The following is a 24,597-nucleotide window of genomic DNA, read 5'->3' as shown; positions in this document are numbered from 1 at the left end:
GGAGTTGACTTTTTTTTTTTTTCAAAGGAACAAGATGACTCTAATCCTATCCTTTTCAAACACACAACAAAAAGGGAAAAAATAAACAAAGCCTTTCTTTAGTGCTAGGCACAGAAAGTGTCACTTATATCCATTTTGATTAAGATTTTGTCCCATCAAAGTTACTTATTAGCACTAATTACAAAATTATTTAATTATTATTAGATAAATATATTATCTTATTGAATAAACAATTTCCATTTGAAATGTTAAAAAAAGACAACTGCTTTTTCTTCAAGTGACCTAACAAAAGGTTTATTTAGAAAAAAAAATAAAGAAAATCTTATTTTTTAGAGAAAAACGGAAATTAATTACAAATTTATTTCAGTGTCACTACACACGAGCTAATCATTCATCCGAATTTACTCAACTACTACAGCCGGAATCTCCTGAAAAGCTTTAAGGCCATAAGGGAGAACTCTCATCATCCCCGCCAATATATGTGCCGCTACATTGACTTCTCTTAAGTCCTAAATTCTTAGGACTAACTTCCTATTCAATTGTCCAATGAACTTTTCTAAAATAGGACCAAAACCCATTTTTATGCCTCTTTTGGAAGACTAAATGAGCATGTTACCATAAAATTTTATTAATTAATCAATGTCCATCATTTTCTAATAAAAAGAATATTATAATTGAAATGTAATTAGTACATAAATGTAGTCCCTTTTAAGGAAAATGAGGATTATTTTTGATTGGATGGTCCTTTAATGTGGTCCAACTATCATGTTTGCTAAACTAACCCAATTCATGAATCTACTTGTTTATTTTAAGGATAAGATTTGAAAACTTAGATTTGGCATTTAAAATCACATTCACCTTATTTTTATCTAGGTTAAGGTTTGAGAGACATGACAAGTTTAGAATATACCTTTTACTTTTTGAATTAAATTAATCTTTACATACATAACTAAATAAATAAATTATTAAATTAACCTTTACATATAAAAAATATTTTATCATAACGAGTTCGAATCGATATTTTTAAAGAACAAAAATTTCAATATTATTTTATTATTAGCCGACTATCAAGTGAATTTTTTAATTTTAAAATGTCACACCAATGAAATTAATAGATGAATTTTAATAATGACAATAATTGAACCGCAATTTCTAAATAAAAAAGGAGAGCCTAAATGTATTAAAAAAGTATGATTAGAGTATATTTTAACTTTGAATTTTTACTCCATAATTTAAACACAAATAGATAATCAATCCAGACAAAAGCATGAGAATCATACTAAATTGCATTTAAATTTAGACTAATCCAAATCCATCCAAAATAAAGAAATATTTTATCTAAAGTCTACTCCCACAAAAGATAATGCACTTCAAGATTAGCAATAATACTCATGCCAATCAAACTAAAACTTAATTAACCATTTGGATAGGTTCTTTCTTTCTTTTGAGATAGATGTCTTGATAATATATATTATTTCACAGTCATAAATCATAAATCATAATCATACATGTACCTTTGTATACAAAACAAACTAATTAAAATCAGAATGTAAGAAAAAAGTATTGTTTAGTACATTTACATTTAACTCTCATATATTAATAAAACTAAATTATTTCTATTTCATTAGATTTATACTATGATTAAAATTTACAAAATGAATTTTGAGGTCAACATTGTGCACCATTAAATTAAGAATGGGGCAGGTTTTGCTGGGGGCGCTGTCACGGATTCTGATCATTCTAAAATGAATTTCTTTTTTATTTAGGTTTTAGTAAAGATAAAATTGTACTTTGGGCCCGCTAAAAATAATAAAAATCTGATTCAATCCTTTAAAAATTTTAAAGATATAGACTACTAAAACAATAAAATTGTATTTTTATTATCGTAAAATTACAATTTAATTTCGACCCTAAAAGAAATTGATTTAGCCTAGGGCTCTATTATTATTATTAAACAGTTTATAGAGAAAGCAAATTTATTATTATTATTTTTGGAAGTCCATGGAAAGCAATTAATACACAAGTTTGTTTAACAATTTAGGGTAAGTTTAAATATGTAAAAGTTTGATTATCATTAGCATGGGTGAAAAAAAGTCATTACTTGTGAACTAAATATTGATTGAAATAATAAAGTTAAAATTTTGGAATTTTGTAGATCATAGATAAATTAATCTAAGTTAATTATTCAGTTAAGTGTTTTAATTAGGAGCATAGCTGAGATAAGTAAGGGTAATAGCACCCTAACTGAATGGTATAATTGCACTTTTAGTGCCTCGAAGTAGATAGTTCAATTTAATTTTTCTTAAGTATAAAATATTTAATTTTTCTCCTCTTATTAAGAAATTCAGTTTAAACCATTTTAATAAAAAAAATAACTTTGATCTCCCAAAGTTTTTAATTTTATCTTGACCCCATCACATAATTCCTACTTGTTATAATTAAATTTGATGGTAAATATTAATATAATTGTAAATTTTATTAAATTAATTATTCGATTTAATTCTTATAATAATTAATTCTAATGATATTGTTGATTAGACGAAATAAGTGAAAAGAACATCTATAAACATGGGCTTAAATTATAGATAAGATAATAAGAGACAAAAGAATAATATTAGATAAAATGATTGATTGAAGAATGGATCTACGTATTGTGTTAAAAGAAATAGATATAATCATAAATTTATACGGGGACACATATTACTAATGAAAAAGTTAACGAAAGGGTTTTATTAAAACAATATAATAATTTAAACACTTAATTTAGAAACTAATTTAAAATTTAATCCATAATTTAACGAATCATTAACATAAAAATAAGGAAAATTTTAATTATATAAATAAATACAACAACAACAAAATTCTTTTTTTTAAAGAAAAAATATATAATAGTCAAAAGCTCATCATCTCTCATTTGAAATTATGTTCATATGGTGATGTGTGATTGGGATCCAAACAGATTATTTAAAGCTACTTTCCCTTATTGCATACATTGTTGTTCGACTTTTGAGTTGGAAAAAAAAAATCAAGAGACGTCAAAACATAGGATCTAATAAAAATAAAATAAAAAGTCGAGTATTTGTTAAATTTAGATTCATAAAATATGATTTTTTGTTACATGACTACCGAGTGAATTTATTTTATTAAAACATCGCACCAATGAATTTAATAGAAGAGTTTAACCAAAACTTCAATGGAGTTAACAATTGAACCAAAATTTTAAAATTATAAAAAATAAAGAGACTAAATTTCAAGTATAAAAATTAAAACGAGTTCAAACATATTTTAACCAATTACATAATCTAACCATTTCTGAGAAACTTTCTTCATTTCTCACCATGCAAAAGAATTACTACTACTAATAACAACAATGATAACAAGGGTGTAGTAGGTGGGAGAAAATATTGTTGCGACAGACAATCACGAACTCGAACTAACCCGAGGAGATTAATAACAACGATAACAACCAAAACCCATCATTTATCCATGATTTTTAAAACTCAAGCAGGCCTATTTCTTTTGTTACCACCTGATTTCATGGCACCATTAGAATCCCCATCAGAGGAAGAAGCATCCATGGATTTGTTGTAAGAAGTTGAAAGATCAGCATATAAATCAACCACCCTCCTTATGTTGTTGTTGAGCTCCCTAATTAGACCAACATTTCTGGTCAAGTTGTCAGGGATCTTGGTCTCATGGTTCTGGTTTATCTCATTGATCAGCAACCTGTTCTGGTCCAATATATTCTGGACCTGCACAAAGTTCTTCTGAAATGTCTGCACCACTTTGGTATCTATTTCACCACCATTCCCTAGCCCTGAATATGTCTCATCCTCCATTATTATTATTATTATTTTCACTTTTTAGACTCAGAGTTCTATCAGATCAAAAACCAGTCCTGAACCCAAAAAAAAAAAAAAGTTAAAATGTAAAAAAGCCACTAGTTTTTGTTTAATAAAGGGTTAATTCCACTTTTAGTCCCTCCACTAAGTAAAAATTGGGATTTAATCCTTCTGTGTTTTTCTATTGTTATAATGTTATTAGTAACTATGAGTACTTAAAATTATTGTGTATTTTATTATTTTTACTATTATTGTTGTTGTTATTATTAGTATTTATGATGAGATGAGACAAAAGCAGATCCCATTTCCATAAAAGGTAACCTTCTTTAATGTACTCAGAAAAAAACCTAACCTAAAGCACAGTGTTTCAATGAAAAATCCCCAAAAATAAAAACAAAAATTGTCAAATAAAGAGGCCACCATTATTAATCTTTACATAACATAAATAAAAATGTCAATAAAAAAACAACAAAAATGTACATAGCTTCTATCAAATTAAATCAAACACAGAAAAAGAAAACAAATTTTCTTGCTTTAAATTCAAAGAAGATGAACTCTTCAGAACTTCCCAGGAAAAAAAAAATTAAAAGCACATTCATTTAAGTACAAAAGAAAAGGAAACAAAGATAGGGAAAGAGATGGTTTCTTAAAGATAGAAATATAAATTATTATTTTATAATTAATTTTTATATAACTACCTTGAAAACCTGGACCATTATATCCTGCGAAGGAGGAGATACTGATTGTGAGGAAGAAGAAGACGAGGGATTCCCGAGGAATAGTGGAAAAATATTGCCGGTTAAAATCTCAGGCACCCACCAAAGAAAAAAGAAATAGCTTTCTGAATTTTGAGAGAGTTTTTAGATAGAGAGAGAGAAAGAGAGAGAGAGAGACAACATGTAGATTTTGACAGTCACGCTCAAACCCCCCTCTCTTTGTGTGTCTAAATATTTGATTAAATTATTTAATAATGATTTATTTTTTAATATTATTAACCAATATTTTTAGAATTGTATCCGTGATTGAACTGATTATACTATCTAGTTTAATTAAAAATTATATAAAATAAAAATAAAATTTATTTTTTCAGATCCAACATTTACATTTTATTCCATTAATTAAATTTAAATATTATAACGTGTTTAATAAATTTTAATTTTTATTTTATATAAAATTTTCAATGAATAATAAACTCATTATTAAAAATGTTAACAATTTTAAATATGTATATTTGAAATAAATTATCTCTTTTCAAGAAAAATGATTATATGTTCAACTTTTATCCAAAACTATTCAAAATAGTACAAAATAAAGATTAAATTTAATAAATAAATAATTTTCAAAATTAAGATTTATTTTGACCAAACAATAAAATTACATTCAATACTTAATTTTTACTAATTTACCGAACAAATCTTTAATATAAATTCTATAGTTATAAAATTCAATATTAAAATATTAAAATATATTTTTTAGCACTTGGTTTTTCAAATTATTAACAATACATTATTCACTAAATATTTAATTTGAAGTTATTTTTTAAATAAAAGCTTTAAAAAGTAAAAGTAAAATTTTAAATCCATCATTAGCAAAAATATAAAGTGAATTTAAATATCCAAAATATATAATTGTTATGGGTTTAAATTACACGTGAATCATAAATAAAATAATAAATGAATCGAAATAAAATTTTTAGTTGACACTAATCTCAATTCCATCCTTAAACAAATTTTGTTCTTTATCCTTATATCATATATAATAATAAGTATTATATATAAATTCATATATATCACAAAAATAAATAAATTATTTACAAATTACCTTTCATATCCCTTTATTATAAGAAATGGATCAATTTAGTGTATGTACGTACTATTAGAAATAATCAAATAAGGCCAAATATTAACATTTAATGTTTAAAATGACATGAAATATATATTTCATTTGAAGAACCATATAAGCTTTAAAAGTATTAACTCTCTTAAACAACAACTAATAACTTGGTTAAAATTTAGCCTTATTTGATTCTTTATAATAGTGTAAGGATGAATAGACCAATTTGATTCGGTATCTATGAGGCTTAGTGGTAGAGCCAGGGGCAGGTAGGGGCCTGAGCTCCCCTAAAATGGAAATTTTTTTATTTAGGCCATTTATAGTTTATAAAATTTTAAATTAGTAATAATAAAATTACATTTTGGCCTCACGAAAATAATAAAAAATTGGTTTAATCATGTAAAAATTATAAAGATATTGATTATTAAAATGGTAAAATTATATTTTTACCATCGTAAAAATATACAATTTAATTCCGCCTCCTAAAATTTTTCTAGCTCCGCCACTGGTGAGGCTTTTAAATATCTCTACTATTATAAAAACCTGAGTTTGAATTGATGTCACGAATTAACGATATACCAACTCAATTATAAAAACATTTAAATATTAATTTTTAGAAAAATAACAAATATTATCATAAGATTTTTTTATATAAAATCAATTTAAAAGCAATTTAAAATTAATCCTTCTATAAAAAAATCTACCCTTTCTATTTGGAAAAATAGCTATCCGGGTCTGATATTGATTATTTCCACGTGGCGTTTAAAAAATGATGGGAAATTTGTCATCTATGATTAAGGGTCCCACCATCTGATTTTCAAGTTTGTGAAGGAACGTTTCATTTTCAACTTTTCTTTTTTTCCTCCTTTAGAAAGATAATTAGCTAAAAGAAAATTAACAAATTAAGCCCTCGACGTCTATAAAATTTTTATTTTAGTTCTAATTCTAAAATATTCAAAAAATATTAAAAAATTTGGATAAAAATATTTAAAAATCTAAAAAGTACAAATAAATTATAAAGAAAAAAAAGAAAAATATATCAAATTGTTCGTAAAGAAATGAACATGAAATAGATTTATAGGTATTAGATAAAGGTGAAGTTGTTAGTGTGTGGCATCTCTAGGGGCATGGAATAGATAAAGTTATCTCCCTTGGTTCAGTTCAACTCGTATTTTTAATTTATGGGTTAAGTTTTTTGGGACTTTGTTTGTTTGATAGATGTACTTGGACTATCGGAGTTTGAAAAACATTGATGACATGTCCAAGTTGAAAAAATTGATGTACTTGGACTACCGGAGTTTGAAAAGCATTGATGACATGTCCAAGTTGAAAAAAAAAATTTAATTGCATTATTTTCACTACTTGAAGATTAGATATTTGTATATTTTTAAAACAAGAAAAAAATTCAAAAAAAATGTTTTGTAATAGTTTTAAAATGCATAATGATAAATTTAACCCTCAACGTTTACATTTTCTATCAATTTGACACTTATTCTTTTTTTGAGATAAATTTGACCATTGACCTTTAAAAAAATAGTCAATTTTTTTTAATGAAAATGATGATTAAAACGTTAGTTTTTAGCGTTGTTAGCGTGACAACTCGTATAGAAGTCCATGTGCATATTATTCTAATATAACATCATTTGTCTTATGTGTCACGTCAACAAATAATTCAAAAATTATAAAGATAAAAAAAACAAAAATAATCAAATTTTAAATTAAAAATATAAAAAGTTCATAAAAATTTTTAAAAAAAGCATGGAGTACACATGAATTGTTGTGTTTAAAAATTTAACATTTTAATTAGTATTCTCATTAAAAAATCATTTCGACTATTTTTCAAATGGTTGATAGTCAAATTTGACTCTTTTCAAAAGCTTGAGGGCAAAATTTAGCTTTAAAAAAGGGGCCAATTTTAATTTTAATTTTTTTGAAAAGTTTAGAAGTAGAAATAAATGGACAATTTTTGTAAACGTTGAGGACTAAATTTATTGAATTGTTTTAGAATTGAATTAAAATGACAAATTTTATAAACGTTGAGGGCTAAATTTGTTATTAGGCCAATAAAAATAAGCCTACGCCAGCTTTCCATCACTCATCTAACGGTAATTAATAGGAGAGTGACTAAAATATTTAATTCTGAAAAGTTGAGTGACTAAATTAAAAAAAATAAATAACTAAAATAAAACTAAAAACATAATTGAGTGATTAATTTTATAGTTTACCATTAATAATATCATATTTGGCTTGAGTTAACATTTTGAATCCCAATATAATTATGCGACTATAGAAAGTAAGATTCCCACTAATAATCTTTATTAACATAATAAATTTATTATGCAAAGCTTTTTTGGGCCAATCCTATTATTAATAAAATATATATTTAATTATTATTTTCTTCGTGCCACGTATGGGTTATTTATGTGTTAATTAAAATATAGTATATTAAATTATTTAAAAATGTTACAAAATTTTATAAATATTATTATTAAAAAATATTTACTCAAAAGTCAACAATTGTTAAACATGGCACGTATAAACAACAAACATAATCAGTGGGGGTGTTTAAAATTTTTTTTTTAGCAACTTGTGGAGAAAGTATTACCCCAATTAAGCTGATTGAGTGTTAGTTTAATTGATATGGATATTGTTGCTGATACAAAAGGACGTAGATTCGAGTGCGCTTAAGTGCATTATCTTCTTATTTGTAGGTTGGGGATAGAGGTGCTCATGGGCTAGGCCTAATAAAAAATTTAGGCATGTTTGCCAGGCCCGTGTCTGAAAAATGGGCCTAAAATTTTTGCCCAAGCTTGGCTTGACTGTATTAATTTTTCATATAATTTTTAAATATATATAACACATCAAAAATACTAAAAATATTAAAATAAATATTTCCCAACAAATTGAAAATAAATTTTTAAAAACATTTATATGTAAAAAACAGTAAGATACATGCAACTTAACAAACAAACGCCTCTAAAATAATAACAAAATTAATAATAAAACAAGTGTTATACAATAACAACAAAATGGTAGTAACATAATAGTGAAATGATAACAAGTTAGGAGAAAATAACAAGAAAATAACAGAATTTTTTGTCCTTTTGTGAATTCGGGCAGGCCAAAATGACTTACTCGAGGCTCGACCCGTTTTTAAACGGGCCTTATTTTTTTGTCCAAACCCATTTTTCGGGCTTATATTTTTGCCCAAACCCTCTCACTTATTGGGTAGACTATCGGTCTAGACCGGGTGGCCCGACCCATGAGCAGATCTTGTCAGGGAGGGATTTTTGATAATTTTAAACATTGATATAAAAATAATAAATATGATCAGAACCTATAATAAAATTGTTGAGAAAATATAAATATTAATTTTTGGAGTATTTATTTAATTAATGTAATACTTAGTAATATTTCTACTACAAAGCATAATCATAGGGAATACTGACATATATGTATATGTATATGTATATCCATGTTCTGATTCAAACGGAAATTCAATGCTAGATTAAGCTAATTTTAAGCATTTAAATGCAAAATTAAAATACAAATCAATTTTCAACTTTGAATAATATGTACACGTGGTAACTTATTAGTGTGACAAATGGTAACTTCTAAACTATGTCACATTGTATTAATTTTTCATATAATTTTAAATATATATAACACATCAAAAATACTAAAAATATTAAAATAAATATTTCCCAACAAATTGAAAATAAATTTTTAAAAACATTTATATGTAAAAAACAGTAAGATACATGCAACTTAACAAACAAACGCCTCTAAAATAATAACAAAATTAACAATAAAACAAGTGTTATACAATAACAACAAAATGGTAGTAACATAATAGTGAAATGATAACAAGTTAGGGAGAAAATAACAAGAAAATAACAGAATTTTTTTGTCCTTTTGTGAATTCGGGCCAGGCCAAAAATGACTTACCCGAGGCTCGACCCGTTTTTTAAACGGGCCTTATTTTTTTTGTCCAAACCCATTTTTCGGGCTTATATTTTTGCCCAAACCCTCTCACTTATTGGGTAGACTATCGGTCTAGACCGGGTGGCCCGACCCATGAGCAGATCTTGTCAGGGAGGGATTTTTGATAATTTTAGACATTGATATAAAAATAATAAATATGATCAGAACCTATAATAAAATTGTTGAGAAAATATAAATATTAATTTTTGGAGTATTTATTTAATTAATGTAATACTTAGTAATATTTCTACTACAAAGCATAATCATAGGGAATACTGACATATATGTATATGTATATGTATATCCATGTTCTGATTCAAACGGAAATTCAATGCTAGATTAAGCTAATTTTAAGCATTTAAATGCAAAATTAAAATACAAATCAATTTTCAACTTTGAATAATATGTACACGTGGTAACTTATTAGTGTGACAAATGGTAACTTCTAAACTATGTCACATTGTATTACTTTCCCGAATTGTAATTTTATATTACTAAAATCTCTCTTATCCAAAAGTTGGTTTAATTACTATTTAGAACCTCAATGATTTGGACGGTTATCAATAATGACCGCATTTATATTATTTTATATGATTGAATTATTTTTTATTCATTTAAAGAGCTAATATTTAATAAATTTGACAAATACTTTTTAATATGCAATTTTTTTGGATAATTTAGTGATTGCGCATGTAAATTGCTTTTATCTTTCATTTTGATAAATATAATTTAGTCTTCACATATTAATGAAACACTAATTGAATTGAAAAATTATAGAAAAAACCTTTCCTTTATTTTGAAATAAAAAGAGACGAAGGGTATAAACAATGGCGAAATCAATTTTTTAAGAACGACCAAAATTGAATTATAAAATTTTTAGAGATCAAAATATAAATTTATCATGTATTAATTTATAATTTTACTATTTTTAAATAAATTAAATTGATTTTTTCATATTTAGGGACCAAAGTAAAATTTTATCGTAATTTTATTATTTCTTTGTACTCTATCAAAACATTTTCTTTCTTAGATGCTTGAAAAGACAAAACATGAAGAAAAGATCAAAAGGTTGAATCCCCATTTACACTTTGCAGACTGGGAGACTAGTTTTCTTATTAAAAATATACTCAATTAGTTTTTGTGATTTATCATGTTTGAAGTAGAATTTGACAAATAAAAATTATTAGTCAATGTATGTTTTAGTCACTTAAATTTTAAAAGTTACAAAATAGTCACCGGGCTATTTAAAAGTTTTTATTTAAGTCATAAGGTTGTTAAGTTTTTTTGAAAGAAAAAGGGTGGCTAGCAAGCTTCAAGCAATGGTTTAACGATCGGTATAGTGGACCGGTACCTATCAACGAGTTAAACAAGATACCTTAGATCCAACTTGATTTGATGGTCAGTGTCAAAGATCTGAGAAGAAAACTATTTGGACTTTGGTTCGTAGATTTGTAACGTTCAAAGTTATTTCTTGAAAAAAAATTGAACTATAAAATAGAAGGGGAAGAAAAATTTTCGATTGATGCAAGCAATGTGAATGGAAAATATCATACAACAACGATTTTAACAACCTAGTGACTTGAATAAAAATTTTCAAATAGTTCAGTGATCATTTTATAACATTCTGAAGTTGAGTAACCAAAATGTAAACTTATTAATAATTTAAAAACTGATGCCTAGAACTACTTCCTCTAAAATAGGAAGATAACAGGTTTTAACACACTCGAACTTACGTCCTCCTACACTAACAATAATACCGATGTCAATTGAATTAAAACTTAATCCACAAAAATAATATCTTATATAAAAAAAACCCATTTAAATGTAAAAGAAGGTGTAAAGATTTAACAAAAATAAAAAATAATAATTCAAAGACTTTTGTTTAAAAAAGTAATTTAGTTTTAAGTCATCCATTAATTGAATAATAATTTTATAGTAGTACAAAAAGGACGGAGCATATGAATGCAGCAACATGGGTTCCCACGTGGGGGAATCTGTCCACCACGATGAGCCACCCCATATGGGGGCAGCTTCATTAGCATCGACCACAAAAAATGTGACGCCACATTTATTACCAATTACGGTCGGTCCCTCCATCAGACAGTATTTGGATTAGATTTTGTCCACTTTGCTTTCACTTTGCCCCCACCCACCAATGCTCTTTGTGTTGGGTCTATTTCATCAAATGAAAATTTAGGAATTCCCACTTCCTCTCATTGAATTTTAATTAAATCCATTTAGATTATCAATCTGTCGATAAGACCTTGTAATTTTTTTAGTAAATTACAATTAAGTACATTAAATTATTAGTAACTTTATATTTTGATTATTTAATTTTTAAAAAATTATAAAATAATTGAATTATTCGAAATTTTTCATTTATGTCGCTGGACTATTAAAATTATTGTTGTATGACTTTCTATATTTGCACCAATTGAAAGCTCGTATTATGATTCTCTTCTACAATTTAATTTTTTTTCATGAAACAACTTTGAACGTTATAAATTTGCGAATCAAAATTTAAATAACTTCTTCTTTGATCTCTGGAATTGATCATTAGATCGACTTGGATCTAAGGTATGTTCTTTTACTCGTTGATGGGTGCTGATCCACATTACTGATTGTCAAATCGTTGCTTGAAGCTTGTTAATCGAACTTTAAAAAAACCTTAATAGCCCAATGATTTAAATAAAAACTTTTGAATGGTTCAATAACTTAAATGAAAACTTTCAAACAATTCAGTGACCATTACGAAACTTTTTAAAGTTGAGTGACCAAACATAAACTTACTAATAGTGTAGTGACATTGAATGTAGTTTACTCTTTTTTTAATGCCATCTTGTTCTTTAGGCAATCTTAAAAATTTTAGTTTTTGTTGATTGTACCAAATGTCATTCTAAATTAGTCCCAAACTTTAAAAATGTTCTAATTGAGTTCTTAAAGCATCATTATCATACTAATTAGATCCTTCGATCAACTTAGTCGCTACTTGATTCTAAATATCAACTTGAATTTGATGTGTTTAAATTAATTAATTTGTGTTTGTTGATATAATGATGAGGTTGTGGTAGTTTGGAATGATTCATCTTGGGGATCGAAAAGCCATAAGAGGATTAGGATGGTTGGAGCATGGTTATTCGAGAGAGAATTTGAGAGGAGACGAGAGGAGGAGAGAGATTAGAATCTAGAAGGCTTTTCCTCTTTTCCAGGTGCCTTTAAGTTATTGAGTTCTCTCTGGTAGTTCTCAAGGAGTAACGTGTCGCCCACATATTGGTCTTGGACTCCATAGGAATTAGCTGGTCTATTGGTGTCTTGTCATTGTAGGTTGTCCTGGCATGTCTTTGGTATGGGCTGCCATATCCAAGAAAATGAATATATGTGAGTGACAAACGTCTCATCCATATCAAGTAAGTGATCTCGATGATCTAGGTCTTGGACTCGTAGGTGTCCCAGCTTGCAAGGTCGTCCTCATTAGTGACAAATGTTGACTCACGATGCATGGGCTCGTGAGGTGGATTCAGAAAATATGGTTATAACGGTGTTTAAAAAGAATTTATATCAAATCCAAAGAGATTTAATACCAAAATTAACAATACACTAATGAAACGACTTGATTGAAATGATATTTTAATCTCGTAATTTAAAAGAATCAATTTAAAAGTTAACCCATACGAGAAATTATTATTTTTAACCCTAATAATTAAGGTAGGTTGATAATTCAGTAGACAAGAATTAAGATAGGAGTCCCTTTGTTTAGGACCACGACAATTTATTGTTCACAATAACAGTAACTAGTTTCTACTAACAATTCAAACAAGACTCAGTCACATCCACAAATGGTCCATGAATTCAGGTTCCACGTGGAAAAATCCGAATGGTAGGACCACTTTTTTTAAAAAACATTTACTTTTAAAATTCATGTTCATCTACATAGAAACACAAATGACCAATCTGTCATACGAACATTTCTACAAAAATTATTTTCGCCATTTATATCAGCTAAGCTTTCATGTTTGATTCACAACAATCAGCTATCGTTACATACAAAACTCAAAAACCAAAACATGGGTTTAGTGGTATGTTTTTATGTTTTTAAAATCCGTAATTTCTCGTTTTAATAATATCATTTTTAAGATTAAAAAATTTTTATTCTTCTTTTTGTAAACGTTTATGTTGTGTGCATAGGAGGATTTCCAAGAGTATGCTAACAAGGCCAAAACCTTGCCTCCATCAACAAAAGATGCAGATAAGCTGATATTATACGGCTTATATAAACAAGCAATGGTTGGAAATGTTAATACGGGTACGCAAATCACAGTTATGGATCATTCCGTTTTCCACAAGTAGGGTTAAATGAATGAAATAGAATAGAGCATATGGTGGTGTTTTATTTTACTTAAGCTCTACTGGAGTGGACCAAATAATTTTCTTATTGGTGCAATATCGATAAGTTTATCATTTTTTGTTTTGCTATTGATACCTCTATTGGTAGGAGAAGGTATTTTTTTTGGTGAGAATTATAAATTTTTAAAGGGTTAAAGTATAATTTTATTATTCTTCTGTTTGCCTTTTCATACAGTCGACCTTTTTTACTGGCTTTGTTGTATTTTATTGTACCATTTTAGATTTATCGATAATTTAAAAATTTTTATTATATATTCAAATATACTTCAATTATCTAAGTATAAATATATTTATATATACAAATATAAATTTTATCATTTTTAACTGAGTTTAATAATTTAATGTAATAGTTATATTTAATAGATAATATATGATTATACATCTTGCAGATCGTCCTGGAATGTTAAGCCCCACAGACAGAGCTAAATGGGATGCTTGGAAAGCTGTTGAAGGTATAAAAATGAAAAAAAATAAAAAAATTAAAGGATTAATTGCACTAGACATCTCAAATTATGAAATAAATTTTAAATTAGTAATATACTTCAAAACATTGGATCCTTAAACTAACGTATTGTGCCAATCAAGGGTTTTCTTTTCCCTATCAATCTAGCCAGAAATTGTTTTAGTCAAAGTGCGAAACCAAAAAATTGTTTGGAGGGTCAAAGTACAATTTTACCATTATACTATCTTCTTAAAGTTAAAAAGGGATATATATATAAAGAATTTCCTGCCCCCGCTCCTAGTTTTTTGTTAAATGCATCCCCGGATCTGACATGGTTACGTTTTAAAAAACATATGGATTTAATAAGCATTTTTAAAATCAATGTTATCTGCTAGACTGATGATAGGATCTAATTGGAATAATACTTTAGTTTAAGTGTGTCTTATGCAATTAACCTGAAAAGAATGATGTGCTTTGTATCTTAATTTAAAAAACATAGGGAAGACCAAAGAACAAGCAATGACTGAATATATTGCAAAGGTGAAGGAATTTCTGGGACAATCTGCTAAATGAGTGAGTTTTCTTCCTGCATTTGATGTTGGAGTAGGTTCAATTTTTTCTTTTGCTTTATCATAAATATTAATCAATAATGCTGAAAAATTCGTTTTTTCCCCTACTTTTGATGTTCGTGTAGCGTGTAATTTAATTGATTTTTGGTTAAATTTTATTTTTCAATTTTTGTAATTTGCGTAAGTTGCGGATTCAATTAAGATATGGATTTAGTCGTTAACTCTCCATTTTGATCATATTTAAGTCTCTATATTTTCGAATTTTAAAATTTTAATTCTAATTCAAAAAATAAATAAACTAAAATAACCAACAATATAACTTAAGCAATTTTTAATCTTTCTTCATTTTCTTTTAGATTGCATGCTTTATGTTCATAAATGGGTGTTTACTAAATTATTGAATGTGCCAAGGCACTTTTTTTTAACATGGTACTTGTGTTATTTTTGGGTGTATTTTGGTGCTTGTATTTGATAAAATTTTTATATTTTGGTATCTAATAATAACAGCGTTAACTTTTAATATTTAATTTGAATTTTAGGGTTGATTTGATGAAAATTAATAACTAATATTATTAAGTTTGAATTTTTCATGATTTTGTTAATAGAATAAATTTAGTGTTAAAATTGTGAATTTATTTAATTTGTCAAATATAGTCCAATAAATATTATTTAATTCAAGTTTTAAGATTGATTAGAGACCAAAACTAATGGAACCAACACCAATTTATGAACCAAAAACAACAGAAGAAAAACAAAAAATGTATAATTAATTGAAACTATTGTGTATTAATTTGGAGAGTTTATCAATTGGGAAGATATCATAGGCTCCAGCCCATTTGAATTTTACTGCAAAGTGCACTGCTTCATGGACCTTCTATACGTTAATTCCATCAAAAAGTTCCTGCCGTCGCCTTCCTCGGCCGGCACCGGTTCGATATCCGATACGGCCTCTAGCCATGTGTCTATCAGGTTGTTTAGGGTTAAGGTTGGCATCAATGGATGACCCAAACACATGACTTCAACCTGCATTCAAAGCATGTTTCATAAATCATATCTTTCAAAGTCTGGAACCAAAAAATATAAAAAAGATTTAGGCATAAATATTAGACTTTGAAAAATGAGTTTCAATAAAATTTCCTTTTATGATATAGGGGATGGGCCTAACTGTCTTGAGTTTAATTGTTTACAAGTATGGATGGATTTGAACAAATTTAAGGTCTATATTCTAGTCAAGTGGAGCTTGAACAACTATACTAGTTGTCAATGCCATTCATTGATGCAACCTGAATCTGACACGACCAAACAACTGTACTACTTGTAGGCTATGAATGTATCATTAATATGAATCAGCAAGTGAGAGCATATACGATGAAAATACCATGGAGTCCTCTATGTTAGGAGTCAAATTGCATTTTATCCCCTTTACTCAAAAAATAAGTACATTAGTTCTTGTATGTTAGATCAAAGAATAAAATGGTCTTTTCTGTTAAAAGTTTCATTCATTTCTACTATAAAAAATTGTCGTGATTGGAAAAATAACTAGATGGTTACACCTGGTGTGCCACATGTACCTCATTCTGAGGTACAAGGATCGGTTTTTGACAATAGAAATGGATGAAATTTTTAACTGAATAACTAATTTGCTCTTAAATCTAACGTACAATGACTAATTAATTTATTTTTAAACAAAAAGGGAAATTGCAATTGGAGGTTTAATACAACTTCTTCCATGGTACTTTGGACACATATGGAAGCATAAACAGCATTACCTCAGATTCATGTTTGAGGTTTAGCTTCATTGCAAGGTACTTGTTCACAATGGATATGGCTAAATCTCCATTCCTGAATCAATTGCTCAAATACATTAAAAGTAAATCTACAATGGATCCACAAATTAATAAAGGGTTTAACTTACTTGGTACTAATAAAAGGTTTTGGTATCTGAGGCAATGCCATGTCGTTCCTGAAACAACAGAACCAATAAAAAAAATTTAAGATTCAAAATTTAGGATAAATTTTTTTAATAATTAACGTTTCTTACGTTTCTTGACTTGCAAGCAAGCAAAACCACACAGGGCGTGGGGAACAACCACTATATTGGTTTAGATACACAATTTCTCCGCATCGGTTCAATGAATCAGTTGGCTTCTCAAGACCACTCGTATTGGTTTTTGACATCTCGTTTGCGGTCCCGATCTTCAAACCCTCCTCTCTTTGGCCAATCAAAGATTTGCAATATGGCTTCCTCTGCATCCTCCTCCTCCTCTTCACTTGCACTTCAGTCCCATAAGTTTCGCCATCTTTACGACCTCCTAGATGTTCCCAGCACAGTCCTTTCCTTGATCTTTCAAGAGAAAACTCGCGTACCGTAGGTTCGGAATTGTCTAGTTCATTCTAATACATAAAAAAAAAGGGGGAGTGTAATGCAATGTACTATGATATGCATAAAAGCTATTTTAGCATCAAGAGACAATGTGTTAGTGAAAAATGATACCTGTTTCATGATAGGATTCATGGAATGATTTGAGAATCTATTTTCTGTGTTGTCTTCATTTGGCTTTTCCAGGGGAAAAATTTGCTTTACAAGTTTCTCCAATTTATGGTCATTTCTGTAAAAGAAAAAAGTAAATAAATGGAGACTATAAAATGATAATATGAAATTGCAATTGGGTACATAAATAACCGATGTAAAATCTGTAAACGTGATGCCATTGATTTTAGGTGGGATTGGATCGGGCATATTCGGGTTTTAAATTTTTTGGTCATTTTAATTTGGGTTAGTTTCAAATTCCAAATATGTTAACTTTTGGTTAAACTTATCTAAAGGTCGGGTAATCCGTTTAGCATGGTTTAACTTAGGCTGGACTTGGATAAAATTTTGTATTTTAAGCTGATCTATGAACAACTCTAATTTGGATCAATTTCAAGTTTGCATAAATTTTGGATTTAAATTGTTTCAAATTCAAGTTGTTTTGGGATTATGATTTTTCAGGTTGGGTCATTTTTAGTTAATTGTTCGAGTCATTTTAGAATCAGATTGTTTTGGATTTGGGTTATTTTGAGTTGTAATCATTTCAGATTCAAATCAATTTCAATTGAAGCCATATCAACTTTAGGTTGTTTTGGGTTTAATGTTCAAATTTCTTGAGTTGGGTCATTATGAGTTCAAATCATTTCAGGTTCATATTATTTAGGGTTTGAATCGTTTCAAATTCATATCAATTCCAATTTAGATTAAACAAATTCATATAATTCACCTTTTATAATAAAATCAAATTGGTTCAAATTTAAAATTTACCTTAACATGTGTTGAGGAATGGAACCCAGATAGGCATCGCACACTGGACAGTAATGTGTTTTTTCCTTGTCTACTTTCTCATAGATGCATTGTTTGCAAACTGTAGGACGCACACACAATGTAATTTCAACGTCAAGCAATTTAGAAACATATACCAGCAATGTTTTCTTGTTGTTTTTGGACAGTAAGAGAATGTTTAGCATTAAGCAACTCTAAAAATGTCTTTTCTATACAATAGTCACAATGGTCCAAAATTCAAAATCCAACCAGTTCAGACCCTTAAATAGAATGCAAAGCTTTCCTAAGGTTGTATTCTCTACCAAGGGCGAAGGGGAGGGTTGGCAGGAGTTTTGGTGCAAAATGAAAATTGGTGCTTTAATCCTTTTGAAAATCATAAAGATATAAACCAATACAATAATAAAAATGTATTTTAGCTCTCATAAAAATATATAATTTAATCTCGATCTCCCTTAAAAAATGTTAGCTTCGCCCCTGTTTACTACTAACAAGATTGGGACTTTAGACTTTACTTATAACTCGACAAATTTCTAATTGTTGAACTGAAATAGTGAGAGCATGCAATGAAAAGCCTATGAAGGGAAGCAAATTTGTGGTGAAAAATACTTACATGTATGAAGGCAAACACATATGGTAGTTGCTTCCCTATAAATGTTTGAACAAAGGGGACATGTTAAGAACTCCATAAGTGGCCTCCTTTGAACATTTATGTAATCATTCGACATGATAGTATGTCCTTATAGAATAATGTCTCACTTGTAATATTTGCTAAGTTTTTGTCTCCTGGCCTTGATCCTTTTAATTCATCAAAAGTATCAGTAGTTTCCTGCATTGAAAGAAATACAAAACAAGCACTAAAACTGATGTGAGATGTTATATTATTTAAAGAATCACAACTAAATAGACAGGTGATTTCTGATTTGAACTCGAAAACATATTTTGAATATAAAAAATTAACAACTTGTATTTAAAATAATTTGACCCCAAAAATCTAAATCTAAAACTCGAGCAACCCAAATTCAAACCAATTTAAATAAAATAGAACTCAAAAAATTTTAAATTCAAATTGGCCCGACCCAGAACCAACTTGAACTATCGAATTGCAACTGAAGCCAATAAAGAAACCCTAAACATCATGATTTGAAATTGGAAGTCCATTGGTTGTGCTAAAGATAAACAATTGGCTAATTTGGATAGCAAATATATGGATTCATAGTACAAAGATAAACCAAGAAGTTCAAGCATGCACATGTCTGCGCCCATTGCACAATGTTTAACATGCAATGTATGAACATAAAAAAAATGAAATGCATGAAAAAAGTTGACCGGTTAAAATATGCTTCAAGTCTTTGTACTCTTAGTACACTTGTAATTTGGTCCTCCTACTTTTATTTCATGGAATTTAGTCCATTTACTTTTCAGATTTAATCATACAAGTCTAGTTGTGAAACATTGTTAAAATTCTTCTATTAAACATGTAATACAAAAATTGACATTGTAATAGACCTAAATTTAATATAAAAATTTCACGTTATTAACAATTGGACTTGAATTTTGAAATCTAAAAATTTAAGAGACTAAATTAACAGGAAATCAATAAAACCATTTCTTGATTAACAATGCTTAACATGATGGTGATGTATTTACAACAATTTCAGCCAAGCTAAACAAATAATGCTATGCAACAAAACATTGCAAAATGCCTTCATTTTAATTAAAAAAGACTCAACCTATAAAAAAAACAAATATGATCAGAACCTACAATGAAATTGTTAAAAAAAAAAAGATCCGACCCACTCAAAACTTAAGCCTTAAACTTGACCAACGCAAATCCAAAACAACTTGAATATAAAATAAGGTGAAGATATTAGAACTCGAATTAACAATTGCAACAGAAGACAATAAAGAACATTTATCATGGTGCTAAAGATAAACATTTGGTTAATTTGGATAGGAAATATGAATCCATAGTACAAAGCTAAACAATGAAGTTCAAACATACACATGTATAAGCCTATTGCTTGATTAACAATGTTTAACATGCAACAAAACATTGCAAAATGCTTTAATTTCAATCAAAAAGAAAAAAAAAATCCGACATTTTGCACAAAGTTCCTTAATTTTTGTTTAAAGGATCACAACTAAATAAATGTGTGAATTTTAATTCAAACTTGAGAACGCAAATAATTAATTCAAACCTTAATTTAATTTAATAAATCTTAAACATAAAAAATCGAAGTCTAAACTCAAAATAACTTAATCCCAAAAAATTTAGCCACAAATTAAAAAAATCCAAAATAACTTCAATATAAATATAATTCGAAAATTTTAAAACTCGAATCGACCCGACTCAAAAATTGAATACTATAAAAGCCCTAAACATCATGATTTGAGATCGGAAGTCCATTGACGGTGCTAAACCATGAATTTCAAACATACATGCATGTAAAATCCTGTTTCCTGATTAACAATGTTTTAACATGCAATGCATGTAAAAAGGGGTGACTGATTAAAATAAACTAAAAACCAATAAACCCATTACTTGATTAACAATGTTTAACATTGCAAAATCATTCATTTCAACCCCCCCCCCCCCAAAAAAACCAAGTTTTCAAAGTTAAAAATAAAGCAAAAGAGATTCAACAAAAAGACATTTACCACTTCCTTGCAGAGCATGAAGAACAGTATCTGTAGAACTAAACGTAGGCTTTCATTTCACCAAAGCGAAAAATGGGATAGTGGAGGCAAAGTGCAATGGCCTTTTTGAACACTGAAAGAAGGGATTTGAAAACCTTTGAAGGCAGTGACGTTTTACGATAAGAAGGGACAGGAAAGGCACTGAACCCAACAACATCAGTTACTTTCTAATATCTGTAAGTTAGCTGAAGAACTTAGAAACGCCGCCGTGACTTGTTTTCTTTTATAGGTGTTTGTACCATCTTTGTTCTTTTATGAGTCACCTCAGATTTTTTCTTCTATATTTTTCTTGTCAGTTTTATGGTTTATATTTAGGATTTATAGTTATTTCTTTTAATAATGTTATTTTTAAAGTTGAGCATATGATCTTTTTTAAGTACAATATGTCTTATCATTACACTTAATTACTTGTTGATTAAACTTTTTAAACTATCATTATGATTTCAATCATATCCTTTTAGGATTTGGTTAGTAGCTTAAGTATTGTGCGATAACCTGATAATTTTAAATCCAGTATAAACCAAATTGTAAATGTGTGTAATTATTGTATAGGTAGTCTGAACTCGATGTGTTTAAAGAAAAAAAGGAAATATATATTTTTAAAATTTTGATGACTGTCTTTCCTTTTTAACATATTAAATTTAAATTATTTATACGATAAATACATATGTATTTATAATTTAATTCACATGCTTTAAATATATATTCATCATATCTAAATTTACATTTAATACTTAAATTCCCAGCTAAAGTGACAGAAAAATTGATTAATAAAATAATAACGATTAAAAACTTTCCTTTCTACCTCTTTCCTAAAAAGAATAGATTAATTAAGAAAACCTCCCATGAGGTGTATAATAAATGTTTAATTCTAAATTGAGTATTATAGTTGTAAAATTATTAATTGTAAATAAGTAGATTACCAAATTTGGGGTTGTGTGATTTGTAACATCAAAACAAGGTTAAAATAAATACATTCATTTAATTAGAGCAATGAGTCATTTTATGTAACGGTTATACGGATATAAATTATTTTTTGAACAATTTTATTATAGGTTCTGACCATATTTATTCTTTTTGACATAATGCTTAGAACTACGTACCTATGGTCACTCTCCAACCCATAAATATAATGATAATGTGTTTTAATGCACTCGAACCCATGTCCTTCTACATTGACAGCAATACGTAATGTCAATTAGAATAAAACCCAATCGGCATTTATAAATTATTATATATGGATACAAATTGGAAATTTCATTCTCATCATGGTACAAAACATACATATTATAAAAATATATATTTAGGAATCTGGTATTGGGCCTAATGATTAAGGGGTGTTCACCCATCCCTAAAACACGGATCAAACCAAAATTTTGTGAGCGTATGGATATGTGAATTATACTCTAATGATAAAAAAAAGAAAAGAGAAAAAGACTACTGTTGAAACTGCAATTGAAGGTGCAAGCAATCATAAATCAACAAACCGAAGTTTGACACATCAACTCTTGGGTGATTTAAAGCAGAAATGGTTACTAGAGAATCCGATTCCAGCAAAACCTGGTCGACATGCAAACGCAACCAAGAAAGAGCCTCACGAATTGCGAATGTTTCAGCCATGCAAGGAATGAACAAAACCAGTAAAACACTTCACCACCATACCATTAGAATCCCTTAAAACAGCAGCAATACAAATTATTGACAAGCCCCAAAACCGGATTTTAATTGAAATCATTAGCAGAACTAATCAAATTCATTTGAAGAATTAAATATTTCACGATTTAAGAATTGAATTTATTACCATAATCTTACATTTTTTTCCCAAAAATCATCCATTTATTTAAACCATGCTGATTAGCAAGTGCATCAACAGTACTATCCACAGGAGATGGCACCATCACGGATTGCACAACTTCGAATCTACAATTAGCCCGCTGCCAATTTTGCATATAAAAGATCAGCAAACAACAATATGTATTACAATTTACAAATTAAAATATATTCTGCTATATATTGAAATAAGGCTATATATACTCTAATGAGGTTAAAGAATAGTGTCAGCCAAAAGCATTTATAAAAGTTAAATATAAAATCTCAATTTAAAAATATGATTTGATTTGAAAAGCTTCGTATTTACTATTACTTTTGGTTTATGTTTCATATGGTGTTTTCTAAACATAATAGACTCAAATTGTTTATGCGGTAGATACACATATTTTTATAATTTGACTCGATGTTTTAAAAATAATTGATATTAGATACAAACTGATATCTGATACTTAAATTGATGCACTTTAAGAAATCATTTAAAAATGTTAAAGTGTACTGATTAATTCTAAATTTAGACGATAGACGATAAAATTAACGAGAAGACTTAATTGATGCTGTGTTGGTGCTAGAAGCAATTCACACCATCTTGGTAGGCATCGCAGAAACCTTGCCATCGCTAGGAAAGTGTCGTTACGTCCTAGCAAGGCGCCACATAGCTCCTCCATTAGCACTTCATAATAAGGCAACTATCCGCTAACACCCACAAACAACTCATCACTAAGCCCATGGCCTATGTAAGACCCTGCTCATCACCAGAAGGCAACTCTCTTTCCCGCTTCAACTACTACGTGGTAGCTCCTTCCAAACGACTTTCGGTATTACGGTGTAAACGAAACTAAACTATCAAACACAAATCTTATATCAATAACATTTTATACTATTATTTTTACCCTAAATCTTTCTAAACGACTTTCGACGGTCTAAACAAAACTCAAACTTTATATCAACAAAGTTTTACTTTATTATAAATTTAATAGGAATAATATAAATTTTAGTTCTGACAACTAGGCCCACTTTAGTACTTACACTTTTTTTGTTTACTTTTGTACTTGAACTTTATAATTAGATCCATCTTATTCCTGAACTTGGATTCCGTCAAGATTTGATGATATGACCAGTGTTCTTGAAACATGACTGGATTAGTTGATTGGACCAATAAGACTAAGAACTAACAGGTATACTGGTCCAAACAAAAAAGTTGAATCAAATGAATTTGAAATTACACGAAATCGGTAAAAATAAAAAACTGGAACAAAAATCAGTAATTGAACAGGTTGAACCAATTTAATAAAAAAATTATTTTTTGAATTTTTATGAATTTTCAATTATTGTTGGTCTAGCAATTGAATTAATCAAACCGGTTGAAATGGGAATCAGTGGTCTAGTCGGTTTAACCATAGGTTCGATTATTAGAACACTGTATGTGACACTTTAATATTGAACCACCTCATTAGGGGTAAGCAAAACTTGATTCGACTAAAAAATCATTTTTTTAAAATTTTGAACTAATCGAATCGAGTTATTCAAATTATTCAAATTTTTCGAGTTAACTTGAGCAAGTAATTTGGTTTTCAAGTTCAAGTCAAGTTGAATTTTACAATTTGAATAACTCGAATAATTCAAACAACATATTAGTGTAAATACCCTTTTGGTCTCCGTCAATTTTGAAAATAAACAAAT

At 28.2% G+C, this 24,597-nt stretch overlaps 3 protein-coding genes across 4 annotated transcripts; 1 reads left to right on the top strand and 2 right to left on the bottom strand.

The window, feature by feature from the left end:
- Positions 1-3,229: 3,229 nt before the first annotated feature.
- Positions 3,230-4,764, bottom strand: LOC105795142 (protein ELF4-LIKE 3). The gene is made up of 2 exons (XM_012624675.2): positions 4,541-4,764; positions 3,230-3,898 (listed from the first exon to the last, which is right to left on the bottom strand). The coding sequence occupies exon 2, from the start codon at positions 3,837-3,839 to the stop codon at positions 3,501-3,503; it is 339 nt and encodes a 112-aa protein (XP_012480129.1). The 5' UTR covers positions 3,840-3,898; positions 4,541-4,764; the 3' UTR covers positions 3,230-3,500.
- An 8,850-nt stretch (positions 4,765-13,614) lies between these two features.
- On the top strand, positions 13,615-15,292 carry LOC105770230 (acyl-CoA-binding domain-containing protein 1). Of its 2 annotated transcripts, XM_012591334.2 has the most exons (4): positions 13,615-13,735; positions 13,845-13,962; positions 14,453-14,515; positions 15,005-15,292. In XM_012591334.2, exons 1-4 carry the CDS (start codon positions 13,724-13,726, stop codon positions 15,076-15,078), a joined length of 267 nt encoding a protein of 88 aa, XP_012446788.1. In that variant the 5' UTR covers positions 13,615-13,723; the 3' UTR covers positions 15,079-15,292. The 2 variants fall into 2 exon arrangements, with proteins under 2 accessions (XP_012446788.1, XP_052488987.1); XM_052633027.1 differs by lacking the exon at positions 15,005-15,292 and having other exon boundaries at positions 14,453-14,906.
- A 537-nt stretch (positions 15,293-15,829) lies between these two features.
- LOC105770238 (E3 ubiquitin protein ligase DRIP1) lies at positions 15,830-19,211 on the bottom strand. The gene is made up of 7 exons (XM_012591346.2): positions 19,001-19,211; positions 18,373-18,472; positions 17,569-17,683; positions 17,116-17,468; positions 16,990-17,037; positions 16,844-16,916; positions 15,830-16,097 (listed from the first exon to the last, which is right to left on the bottom strand). The coding sequence occupies exons 1-7, from the start codon at positions 19,113-19,115 to the stop codon at positions 15,918-15,920; spliced, it is 984 nt and encodes a 327-aa protein (XP_012446800.1). The 5' UTR covers positions 19,116-19,211; the 3' UTR covers positions 15,830-15,917.
- Positions 19,212-24,597: the final 5,386 nt, after the last annotated feature.

Source organism: Gossypium raimondii, chromosome 7 (genome assembly GCF_025698545.1).
Source record: "Gossypium raimondii isolate GPD5lz chromosome 7, ASM2569854v1, whole genome shotgun sequence".
NCBI classification, from domain to species: domain Eukaryota; kingdom Viridiplantae; phylum Streptophyta; class Magnoliopsida; order Malvales; family Malvaceae; genus Gossypium; species Gossypium raimondii.
This window is presented reverse-complemented; position numbering and strand designations above follow the sequence as displayed.